General features: G+C 38.7%; 1 protein-coding gene across 18 annotated transcripts in view; it reads right to left on the bottom strand.

Moving 5' to 3' along the window:
• Window positions 1-12422, bottom strand: part of nav3 (neuron navigator 3) — a 219433-nt gene that overhangs the window by 8239 nt on the left and 198772 nt on the right. For 13 of the 18 annotated variants that reach the window (XM_058417161.1, XM_058417159.1, XM_058417158.1 and 10 more), the window contains 13 exons: window positions 9189-9209; window positions 8577-8600; window positions 7485-7562; window positions 7294-7377; window positions 7034-7145; window positions 6794-6903; window positions 5683-5703; window positions 3677-3849; window positions 2010-2163; window positions 1755-1941; window positions 1553-1650; window positions 1359-1454; window positions 163-331 (listed from right to left, as the gene is read on the bottom strand). In XM_058417161.1, the coding sequence (XP_058273144.1) occupies window positions 163-331; window positions 1359-1454; window positions 1553-1650; window positions 1755-1941; window positions 2010-2163; window positions 3677-3849; window positions 5683-5703; window positions 6794-6903; window positions 7034-7145; window positions 7294-7377; window positions 7485-7562; window positions 8577-8600; window positions 9189-9209 (1327 nt within the window). The remainder of the gene's footprint in view (window positions 1-162; window positions 332-1358; window positions 1455-1552; window positions 1651-1754; window positions 1942-2009; window positions 2164-3676; window positions 3850-5682; window positions 5704-6793; window positions 6904-7033; window positions 7146-7293; window positions 7378-7484; window positions 7563-8576; window positions 8601-9188; window positions 9210-12422) is intronic. The other 5 variants (XM_058417168.1, XM_058417155.1, XM_058417170.1 and 2 more) reach the window with 3 other exon arrangements.

Raw genomic sequence — 12422 nt, forward strand, 5'->3', positions numbered from 1 at the left:
CATTCTGAAAGGTAGTAAAAGTACTGACTGTTATTACTGCTCAGTGTGGCATCAGTACTGAAACAGTGTCTTTCGTAAGAACTCTAGAACTGTACTAAGCTAATTAATAAAGCAATACACTTTCATGGGGTATAAACTCTCATTATTATCAATCTGTCTCACCTTTAAGTGTAATGTTGATGATGTTGTTTTCTCCCACCAGGTATCCACAGGGCAGAAGTTCAGGAAGTTCAGAAACGTGTGAGCGCTCCACTTCCCCCATCCTGTAACTCAGGATACTGTCGGAATTCAGGCCCATACTCGTTAAAGGATCCACGCGGAACATGTACTCCTGATACAGACACCAGCGAGAGACACAGCATTAACATCAAAAGCTATTGAATCATTTATTTGCTTTTCTAAGCGCACAGGTGAACAGGTCTCCACTAACCACGTCTGGAACTCTTACTATAAGCAGTATGACTCCAGATCAGTACTCAGCAGTTTAAAGTTGTATGTAGTATAAACATTATGTACTCACTTAATGTAAGCTAATGTGATATTATAACTAAATATGGAGCCATATTTTTAAATAAATCAGTAAATATGTATACATTTACACAGTTATACACCGATCAGCCATAACACTGTGAGCAGTGAGAGGTGAAGTGAATAAGACTGATGATCTCCTCATCATGGCACCTGTTAGTTTTGTCCTCAAAGTTGATGTGTTAGAAACAAGAAAAATGGACAAGTGTAAGGATTTGAGAGAGTTTGACCAAAAAGTGGTGACAGTGGACAGTATCTATCAAAAGTGGTCAAAGGAAGGAACAGTGGGGAACCGGAGACAGGGTCATGGGCGGTCAAGGCTCATTGATGCACGTGGGGAGAGAAGGCTGGCCCGTGTGATCCGATCCAACAGACGAGCTACTGTTGCTCAAACTGCTGAAGAAGTTAATGCTGGTTCTGATAGAAAGGGGTCAGAATACACAGTGCAGGACGGGTCAGGGCTGTTTTAGCAGCAGAAAGGGGGACCAACACATTATTAGGCAGGTGGTCATAATGTTATGCCTGATCAGTGTAAATATAGACAGTAAGTTGTTACAGATATAGTACTGAATAAGCACTGAGTTTATTTTAATATATAGTATAACTGCTACTACTGATTTAATTTGTAGTATTAATATATTAACCTACTATAACACTATGCCTTGAGTGAGTCGTCTACATACAAAGTACTTTTATTAATAAGTTCTGATATTTACTGTATGGACAGTTTTAATATTTTTGGTGCTTCACACACAGTCATACTTCATAAACAAGCAGCAGTACTGATTTCTTCATTAGGACAAAGTGCGTATTAATTCCAGAGCTCTAACCTTGAACAGTCGTCGTATCACCCCATCCAACACGTCCCACTTGGTCTTTCCGCTGATGCCGATGGAGCCGATGAGATATTCCAGACTCTGTAAACCCTACACGTTCAACACGCTCAGCTTTAACACTCACATCGTAAACATTAAGGGGATAAAAATCATCAATGAATACGGAGTAATAACCCAGTGAAGGTCACCTTGGTCCTGTTGGAGCCCCCGGTGATGGAGACGATGATTCGTACACTTCGTCCCTCTTTACGCAGGTTTCCCTCGTAGCCGTCGTCCAGCAGCAGATCTGAAAGTCACAGTAATAAGTCATGAACAGGAGACAGGTCTGCCGATTGGTCAGCTGCTGTCACGCCCATTATGACATCATAAAGTTGTCCATGTGTTTCTCACCTGACATGATAGTCTCAGTGAGGTTGAGGTTGTTAAGTGAGAGGCCCAGTGATTGGCGGGAGGATGAAGAGGAGGTACTTGAGGTCTCTGATGGGGGGCGGGGCGTTTTGGATGACACGGCAGAAGGGGTGGAGTTTCCACTGGACTTTAATCTGTCGTTCTCTGCCTTCAGTAACTCGATCTCGTTCTGTTAGAGAGGGAGTGTGAGTGTGTGTCTCTGAATGTGTGTGTGTGTGTGTGTGTGTGTGTGTGTACCTGCATGCGGTTCATGGCCTCTCTGATCTGGTCCAGATGATGTGCTGAACTCAGAGCCTCCAGTCGGATGTCGGTGAGTTTCAGCTCCTTCTCCCTCAGCTCATTCTTCAGCTGGAGGATGATCTCTGCCTCAGCCTCGGTACACTCACACAGCCTGGACACACACACACACGGTTACAGAGTGCATGTGATTTTAGCTACAGCAGCACTACTCCACATACCTGTACTGTGGATGAATCAGTCTCTCAGGTCCGTATTCAGAGCAGAGTTCAGTGAGCAGTGAGGGATTTAGGATCCTGTTAGAACTGCATGCACTGGATCAAGTGCTATTCTCTGAATAATGAGTGTGTTTAATACAGCTAGCTTTAATATAGTGATAATATACCAGGCTCCTGTTAGATTTATTTCAACACTAGCCTTCTTCTCATTTACACCTATCAGGCATAACATTATGACCACTTGCCCAATATTGTGTTGGTCCCTCTTTTGCTGCTGAAACAGCCCTGACCTGTCGAGGCATGGACTCCACTAGATCCCTGAAGGTGTGCTGTGGGATCTGACACCAAGATGTTAGCAGCAGATCCTTTAAGTCCTGTAAGTTGCAGGATGCAGGCACCTCTCAACTTACAGGATATAAAGGACTTACAGGACTTAAAGGATACTTCTGATAGATACTGACCACTGCAGACCGGGAACACCCCACAAGAGCTGCAGTTTTGGAGATGCTCTGATCCAGTGGTCTAGCCATCACAATTTGGCCCTTCACCAAACTCAAAGCTCAAATCCTTACACTTGTCCATTTTTCCTGCTTTAACATCAACTTTGAAGACAAAATGTTGACTTGCTGCCTAATATATCCCACCCACTAACAGGTGCCATGATGAGGAGATACTCAGTCTGATTCACTTCACCTCTCAGTGATCACAATGTTATACCTGATCAGTGTACATCTCATCATATTAGTCTTTTTTTTAATATTTTTATAATTTCTGTAGTCTAGATACTGCGGAAAAACTCAACAACAATCTGGCAACCTTGAAGGTGTCAAGTACATACAGGTGGTTTTAATAATCTGAATGTTGAGCTCAAAAAACTTTAGGAACTTTCTCACATAAACACTGATGTCACTTGGGTCTTGGACTCTGAATACGTCCCTGTGTGAACACTTTATACACACACACACACACACACATATATTTATATACACAGCAGACAGGTTGTGCACTATTTTGCTTGTTAATGGGTTTGGGGAGATGTCTGAATTCTCACTAGACCGTCCACTATAGCATTACCCATAATGCACTGCAGTCTCAGCTCTTTTCTATAGGTCATGTGCAAAGATCACGCCAAACCACATTCACCTTTACCCATCATGCATCACTCTGCCTTTTACCGAGATCTGTGTTTGTAGATGACATGGCCGTTTTGCCTTTTCTTTGGCACCCAAACAGGGGACAGTTTACTAACACACACACTTACATTCACACACACACACACACACACACGCGCGCGCGCACACACACACAAACATACACACAGCGTAAAGTTAAGAAAAAGAAAAAGAGGGCATATAGAAATTAAATGTACACTGAAAGATGGAAAATGGCACAGACTAGAAATGACAGAGGACAGTGTTTGTGTGTGTCTGTGTGTGTGTGTGTACTCACTCAGTGGTGGATGAAGATGTGTGTAAAGCTTGTGTGCTGCCGTCCATGTGTGTGTGTTGCAGTTTCGGCGATTCCGGAATGGACGAATCGGTCATTTCCTCCAGCTCATCATGAGAGGTTTGCAGCTTTGAGCTTTTCTTTTTCCCGAATGCCTGTTTAAAGGAGCTACGCAACTGAGGACACACACACACACACACACATTGTTACTTACTTTGAAGCTCATGTACACACAGCAATTCCGGCATGGTCTTGATCCTGTTGCAAATAATTTTTATAATTACTCTTTATTTTATGAATGTATTTTTTTAATTAAAGAATGATACATAATACTTTTTATCCGTTTATAGTTATATTTAATGTCGATGAAGCAAGTTCTTGTTATCACTTAAGTTATAGCAGCTATAAACAGTAGTTCCCTCACCAGTGTCTAACAGACAACTGCAAATGTTCCACACTTCTTGGAGGTTCAGATTTCTGTCTCTAACCGGATCTGGCAGATGATGTAATTATCCAATGATTTACAAAAGAATACGAAGAGAGAAAACAACCCTTTTTTTCCACAGGTACAGAGGCTCAGGGGTAGTAGGTAAATGAAGGGCAAGAAGGGATGAAAAGATTTTACATGCGACCTATTTTTCACTTTTATCTAGTGTGATGTTCGTCCACAAACTTCTGAATGAACCATATGCACAGTAATGGCAAATAGTTAAATGGCTGAAACAAGGTCTGAGCAGTGGATGGGACCAGCAGGAACCATTGAGCCTTACCAAGCAAGAATTTCCTGAAAATATAAGGTTCCTGGTCCAAAACGTTCATGAGCATACACCTGTCTAGTCCAATCCACTGCCCTGACCCTACCTACATAATTTGACCATGAGAGACCAGAAACCTTTAACCTAGTAGCAACAGAGCACACATTCAAGGTTTTAAGCAAAAGGTTGAGCAATATGTCCTTCAGCAAGACTCTGTTCAGTCGTATCCTGCCTCAAAAAGCATCAGCAAAACAAGCAAAGGTAGATGGGATTGAAGTGGACAGATGTTTCTGTACATATGGTCCATTTGGATAAGACCACCCAAGCACCATTTCCTCATCTCCTCATTAACAGCTATTTATAAGAGCTCAATAACAGGTCCGCTGCCCTGGTCTGAAAGCAAAGCAGCCATGTTCCAGAGCAGAATTTGCCCCACAAGCAGCAGCATTTGCCCCACAAGCTGTCGCTCAGTAAACCTTCAATAAGGTTGAGTTTGACTCCATTGTCATTGATCTAATTGGACCACGGTGCACAACTCTATAATCTGAACTACACAGTTATGGACTATGCCACCTGCTACCCCGAGGTTCATGAGATGAAAACCTTTATATTGTCTATGAGGTGTTATTGTTTTGGCAGGTTGCCATCTCAAAGGATGCTCTAACAGACTTCCTGTCCCAGGGTTGTGCATTCTGTAGCATTTCCAGAGGTATTGTTGTTAGCTCGTACCACAACATTTTACATTTACATTTCTTGCATTTGGCAGATGCTCTTATCCAAAGCGACTTATATTTGATCTCATTTTACACAGCTGAGCAACTGAGGGTTAAGGGCCTTGCTCAAGGGCCCAGCAGTGGCAGCTTGGTGGACCTGGGATTTAAACTCACGATCATTGGTCCAACACCTTGACCACTGAGCTACCACATCCCCTTTTTGGCAACATTCAGCAGAGAACACACAGCAATGGCATCAGGACAGCGAACACACATGTTTGTGTGTTTAGGGTCTGACTATACTTTTGGCTTTAACACACTACCTCTCTCTCTCTCTCTCTCTCTCTCTCTCTCTCTCTCTATCTATCTATCTAGTCAGACAGGCTGCCACAATATAAAGAATTAGGGATTAAACAAAAGGCAGAAAGGATGGAAAGATTTCACTGACACATGCTTTCTCTTTGAATCATTGCCTCCATCATTCATCAGTCCATTTACACATGCGGGGAAGGTTTACAAGGAGATTTTTTATCATATTCACCTTGTGTCCTCTGTCCCTCCCCTACAGAAGCGATGGAAAAAGTCATCAAAATATTGTGAGTGGTATACTGTGAAATGTTGAGAAATAACACAGTGACATCATCATGTTTATTCAACAGACTGCGGTTATCTTCGCTTCTATTCACTACAAAAGTGAAATTTTGGGAGAATCCTCAGGGTTGGGGTTTCTGAGGAGAGTTAAGGGCTCTGGGTTTTCTGTATGGGTTCGGCTTGGATCTGTGATAGTGAAACACTATGTTGTAGGGTTCTACAGCTCTGAAAGCTATAAGGTTCCTCTAGAGCGACACACAACCAGTGCATTTATGAAATTTTTTCCCATACCAAAAAAGGCTAGTGTCCAATCAGTACATGGTGGTGGGTAAAGAATACCCTATATTTCCAGTTTGTAGGAAATACTGAGTAGATTACAGGTAAAGACAGGTCCAGTGATTCTTCAGGTCCAATAATGTATCTTAAATTTAAAGTGTATTCTGTATAATAATTGTACGGTGTGAAACTGGTCCTCAAACCTAAAGTGAAGAATCCATATGGAACCAGTGAGCATGCATTAACAATGTCAGAGGGACATGTGGTAGCTTTAGACACTGGGGGTCTGTATGGTTCAGGCTGCGTTATAAAAGTGGGTGGGGTTATAGGATGAGCAGCTAATCTGTAAAATATAAGCTATTTGGACACAAGTCAGGGTCTGATCATCTGTGGCTGGGTCACCTGGTTAAGGGTGTCTGATGAGTCCAGGGTACATCAGTAATGATGTGTCCATGAGATGTATTATTAAATCAAATAAAGTCAGACAAAGTCAAAAGACCTCAAATCACCAGGTTCTCATAATGATTGGACAGTGTCAAATGTCCTCATAATCAGGTCCTCATAATGACTGAACAGTTATAAATGTCCTCATAATCAGGTCCTCATATTGACTGGACAGAGTCAAATGTCTTTAAATCAGCTGGTCCTTGTAAAGTTGACACTATTTATCTGCTTTTATTTAAAAAAACTAAAAGAGTAATAATGTCCTTTTGGTTGCTGAAGTTAAGATTACAGTGTGTGTGTGTGTGTGTGTGCGTGTGTGTGTGTGTGTGTGTGTTACTCACCCAGCTCTTCTTTTTCTTTTTCTTGTCATCCGAGTCTTTGTTGTTTAAGCTGCTGTGACTCACTGCACTGTTAATGCTGTGCACACTCTCTGAGGAGTGCTGACGCCGAACTAACACACACACACACACACACACACACACACACAATATCTCAATTTAAAAGTTCCTTGTAGAATTGTCGCAGTGTAAGTGTAAGCTTATTCACTGTGTGTGTGTGTGTGTGTGTGTGTGTATATATACCTTTGTGTAGATGCTCAGGTCCATTCAGAGCCACCTGTATGGCAGTTTGTGCGTCTGTGTTTTGAGCCTTTAAAGCTTCAATCGTCTCTCTCAACTCTGCCAACTCCGATTCCTACACACACACACACACACACACACACACACACACACACAAAAAGTCAGCCTACACTTTTTCATACAAGAATACAAATCTTGTCATTACATTTCACTGTAGTCTACTTGAAGCTGTGTGTGTGTGTGTGTGTGTGTGTGTGTGTTACCTTCTGCTCCGCTGTCATGGTGAGACTCTGTAAGCGACATGTCATGTTTGTCAAACTCTTCTCAAATGCTGCAACCAGGTGAGCCTACACACACACACACACACACACACACACACACACACAGTTAAATCTTTAGTACCAGAGTGACAGAGAAATAAGCCTTCTGATTGGCCACTCAGTTCCTCACTCACATTGGCTGACAGCTGAGACGTCAAGGTCGCAACCTTTTCCTGAGAAGCGTCCAGCTCTCGCCGCAGCTTTCTGATTTGCTGTAGAAACAGGAAGTTCTTGTTATGGCACAGGAAATTAGTGTTAATTACACATCATCATAGAAAAAAGTAAAACATCAAACATTGATAATAACCAGCTGCTGCAGTTCATTATAGACAGGATTGATAAACTAGTCAGAATAAACTATTTTAAGACTTTTATTTAATGATAAATAGAAACAGAAGTGGATTTGAATAAGGACACGAACTTAAGAGATGATTTAGTTTTTAATTATTTATAAATAATTAACAAAATTCTAAGTAATAAATTATTATTTATTATAAGAAATAATAAAAATATTTAAACATATATTTGAATAATATTTAAATAAAAATATTTTTAAAATTATTTATTTATTCATTTATTTATCTATTCAAATTAAGCAAAGTTCACACAATAATTCAAAAATTTATATCTAAGTATATAACCAATTATAATGTTTAATTAATGTCTAAAATTTACAATAATAAAAAAGCACATGAAAAGATTAATAAACAAAATGAATTAATAAAGTGAAATAAAACTTTTGTATATTTGGGCTGTTTGAGAAACAGATTTAATATAAATTATTATATAATTAATGAATAAAGTTATTATTTTAATATTTTAATATTAATAAGTAAATTATTACTTATTATAGAAAATAAAAAAGACATATTTATTGTTACAATAATATTTACATATACAAACACTATTAATTATTGTATTTATTTATTTTTTTATATTATAAATATACTGTTGTATATTTGAGCTGTCTGAGAATCAGATTTAATATGAATTATTATATAATTAATTAATACAATTATAATCACAATATTTAAATAAAAACACTTTTTTCTTTCCTTTTTTCTTTCTTTAATTAAACAAAGTTCACACAAATAAATCTACAATAATGAAACAAACATTAAAAGAAACTGCAAATCAAGATTAATAAAATGAAATAAAACGGTTGTATATCCGAGACTTTTGAGAATCAGACAGATGTGTAAAACAGTAAAGGAGAAGAGTTTTACCTCAGAGTGAGCTTTCTCCTCAGTCTGCAGAGAGGAAACGAGAGACAATGATGACAAAAATGAATAATTAATTAATCAATCCCAGCAACATTTCTGTGAATAAACCCAACACAGAGCACACACGAGCACAAACCCCCTGATTTCACCTCAGACAGGAAGAAGAGGATCAGTGAAAAGCCCAGAGGAGAGAGAGAGAGAGAGAGAGAGAGGGAGAGAGAGGGAGAGAGAGGGAGGGGGGGGAGCACAAATAAATCAGACATGTAGGGCCCTAAAGTCTGAGTGCACTACCACAAAGTGTCTTCCCTGCAGCAGTTAGCAAACCATTCAATAAACAGTGTTTTAATGATTTTATTATAATTACAATGATATATGATGTCCACTTTAAGGGAGGTGTGTAAGAGAAGGTGTTCATACTGTAGATATTATAAATTATTAGCAGATCAGATGATGGTGTTTATTGCTAACTGATGCAAAAGGGAAGGTGTTGGTAGTGAGCTGGAGAAGTGAAGCCATTCCACTCGTTAGTGCTGGACCTTTAATCTGCAGCTGGACAGTTAGAGTGATTATTCACTAAAACATGGAGAGACGCACGTCCCCACACACCGCCTTTACCTTTTCCATGTAGGCGTACACCTGTAAGTGAGAGAGTGTGTGTGTGTTTAAACCGGACAGCCTCCAGGGAGGCGCCAACATTCATCAGCAAATTTACACACATTCAACACTTTCAGGAACATCTGGGACTGTATTTTATTTATCTTTTAAAAATGAATGAAAACGAAGAGGGAGGGAGGGAGGGAGGGAGGGAGGGAGGAATGGAGGGAGGGAGGGAGGGAGGTAGGGAGGGAGAAAGGAAGGAAAGAAAGAAAGAAAGAAAGAAAGAAAGAAAGAAAGAAAGAAAGAAAGAAAGAAAGAAAGAAAGAAAGAAGAAGAAGAGCAGACAGTAATAAAGAAGAGCAGACAGTAATAAAGAAGAAGAGCAGACAGTAATAAAGAAGAGCAGACAGTAATAAAGAAGAGCAGACAGTAATATAGAAGAAGAGCAGACAGTAATAAAGAAGAGCAGACAGTAATATAGAAGAAGAGCAGACAGTAATAAAGAAGAGCAGACAGTAATAAAGAAGAGCAGACAGTAATATAGAAGAAGAGCAGACAGTAATAAAGAAGAGCAGACAGTAATAAAGAAGAGCAGACAGTAATAAAGAAGAAGAGCAGACAGTAATAAAGAATAGCAGACAGTAATATAGAAGAAGAGCAGACAGTAATAAAGAAGAGCAGACAGTAATATAGAAGAGCAGACAGTAATATAGAAGAAGAGCAGGCAGTAATAAAAAAGAGCAGACAGTAATAAAGAAGAAGAGCAGACAGTAATAAAGAAGAGCAGACAGTAATAAAGAAGAAGAGCAGACAGTAATAAAGAATAGCAGACAGTAATATAGAAGAAGAGCAGACAGTAATAAAGAAGAGCAGACAGTAATAAAGAAGAGCAGACAGTAATATAGAAGAAGAGCAGACAGTAATAAAGAAGAGCAGACAGTAATAAAGAAGAAGAGCAGACAGTAATAAAGAAGAGCAGACAGTAATATAGAAGAGCAGACAGTAATAAAGAAGAGCAGACAGTAATATAGAAGAGCAGACAGTAATATAGAAGAGCAGACAGTAATAAAGAAGAGCAGACAGTAATAAAGAAGAGCAGACAGTAATAAAGAAGAAGAGCAGACAGTAATAAAGAAGAGCAGACAGTAATATAGAAGAGCAGACAGTAATAAAGAAGAGCAGACAGTAATATAGAAGAGCAGACAGTAATATAGAAGAGCAGACAGTAATAAAGAAGAGCAGACAGTAATATAGAAGAGCAGACAGTAATAAAGAAGAGCAGACAGTAATATAGAAGAGCAGACAGTAATAAAGAAGAGCAGACAGTAATATAGAAGAGCAGACAGTAATAAAGAAGAGCAGACAGTAATAAAGAAGAGCAGACAGTAATATAGAAGAGCAGACAGTAATAAAGAAGAGCAGACAGTAATAAAGAAGAGCAGACAGTAATATAGAAGAAGAGCAGACAGTAATAAAGAAGAGCAGACAGTAATAAAGAAGAGCAGACAGTAATATAGAAGAAGAGCAGACAGTAATAAAGAAGAGCAGACAGTAATAAAGAAGAGCAGACAGTAATATAGAAGAAGAGCAGACAGTAATAAAGAAGAGCAGACAGTAATAAAGAAGAGCAGACAGTAATAAAGAAGAAGAGCAGACAGTAATAAAGAATAGCAGACAGTAATATAGAAGAAGAGCAGACAGTAATAAAGAAGAGCAGACAGTAATATAGAAGAGCAGACAGTAATATAGAAGAAGAGCAGGCAGTAATAAAGAAGAGCAGACAGTAATAAAGAAGAAGAGCAGACAGTAATAAAGAAGAGCAGACAGTAATAAAGAAGAAGAGCAGACAGTAATAAAGAATAGCAGACAGTAATATAGAAGAAGAGCAGACAGTAATAAAGAAGAGCAGACAGTAATAAAGAAGAGCAGACAGTAATATAGAAGAAGAGCAGACAGTAATAAAGAAGAGCAGACAGTAATAAAGAAGAAGAGCAGACAGTAATAAAGAAGAGCAGACAGTAATATAGAAGAGCAGACAGTAATAAAGAAGAGCAGACAGTAATATAGAAGAGCAGACAGTAATATAGAAGAGCAGACAGTAATAAAGAAGAGCAGACAGTAATAAAGAAGAGCAGACAGTAATAAAGAAGAAGAGCAGACAGTAATAAAGAAGAGCAGACAGTAATATAGAAGAGCAGACAGTAATAAAGAAGAGCAGACAGTAATATAGAAGAGCAGACAGTAATATAGAAGAGCAGACAGTAATAAAGAAGAGCAGACAGTAATATAGAAGAGCAGACAGTAATAAAGAAGAGCAGACAGTAATATAGAAGAGCAGACAGTAATATAGAAGAGCAGACAGTAATAAAGAAGAGCAGACAGTAATATAGAAGAGCAGACAGTAATAAAGAAGAAGAGCAGACAGTAATAAAGAAGAGCAGACAGTAATATAGAAGAGCAGACAGTAATATAGAAGAGCAGACAGTAATAAAGAAGAAGAGCAGACAGTAATAAAGAATAGCAGACAGTAATAAAGAAGAGCAGACAGTAATAAAGAATAGCAGACAGTAATAAAGAAGAGCAGACAGTAATAAAGAAGAGCAGACAGTAATATAGAAGAGCAGACAGTAATAAAGAAGAAGAGCAGACAGTAATAAAGAAGAAGAGCAGACAGTAATAAAGAAGAGCAGACAGTAATAAAGAATAGCAGACAGTAATAAAGAAGAAGAGCAGACAGTAATAAAGAATAGCAGACAGTAATAAAGAAGAGCAGACAGTAATAAAGAAGAGCAGACAGTAATAAAGAAGAGCAGACAGTAATAAAGAAGAAGAGCAGACAGTAATAAAGAAGAGCAGACAGTAATAAAGAAGAGCAGACAGTAATAAAGAAGAGCAGACAATAATAAAGAAGAAGAGCAGACAGTAATAAAGAATAGCAGACAGTAATAAAGAAAAGCAGACAGTAATAAAGAATAGCAGACAGTAATAAAGAAGAGCAGACAGTAATATAGAAGAGCAGACAGTAATAAAGAAGAAGAGCAGACAGTAATAAAGAAGAAGAGCAGACAGTAATAAAGAAGAGCAGACAGTAATAAAGAAGAGCAGACAGTAATATAGAAGAGCAGACAGTAATAAAGAAGAGCAGACAGTAATAAAGAAGAAGAGCAGACAGTAATAAAGAATAGCAGACAGTAATAAAGAAGAGCAGACAGTAATAAAGAATAGCAGACAGTAATAAAGAAGAGCAGACAG

This window comes from Hemibagrus wyckioides, linkage group LG19 (genome assembly GCF_019097595.1).
Source record: "Hemibagrus wyckioides isolate EC202008001 linkage group LG19, SWU_Hwy_1.0, whole genome shotgun sequence".
Lineage (NCBI taxonomy): Eukaryota > Metazoa > Chordata > Actinopteri > Siluriformes > Bagridae > Hemibagrus > Hemibagrus wyckioides.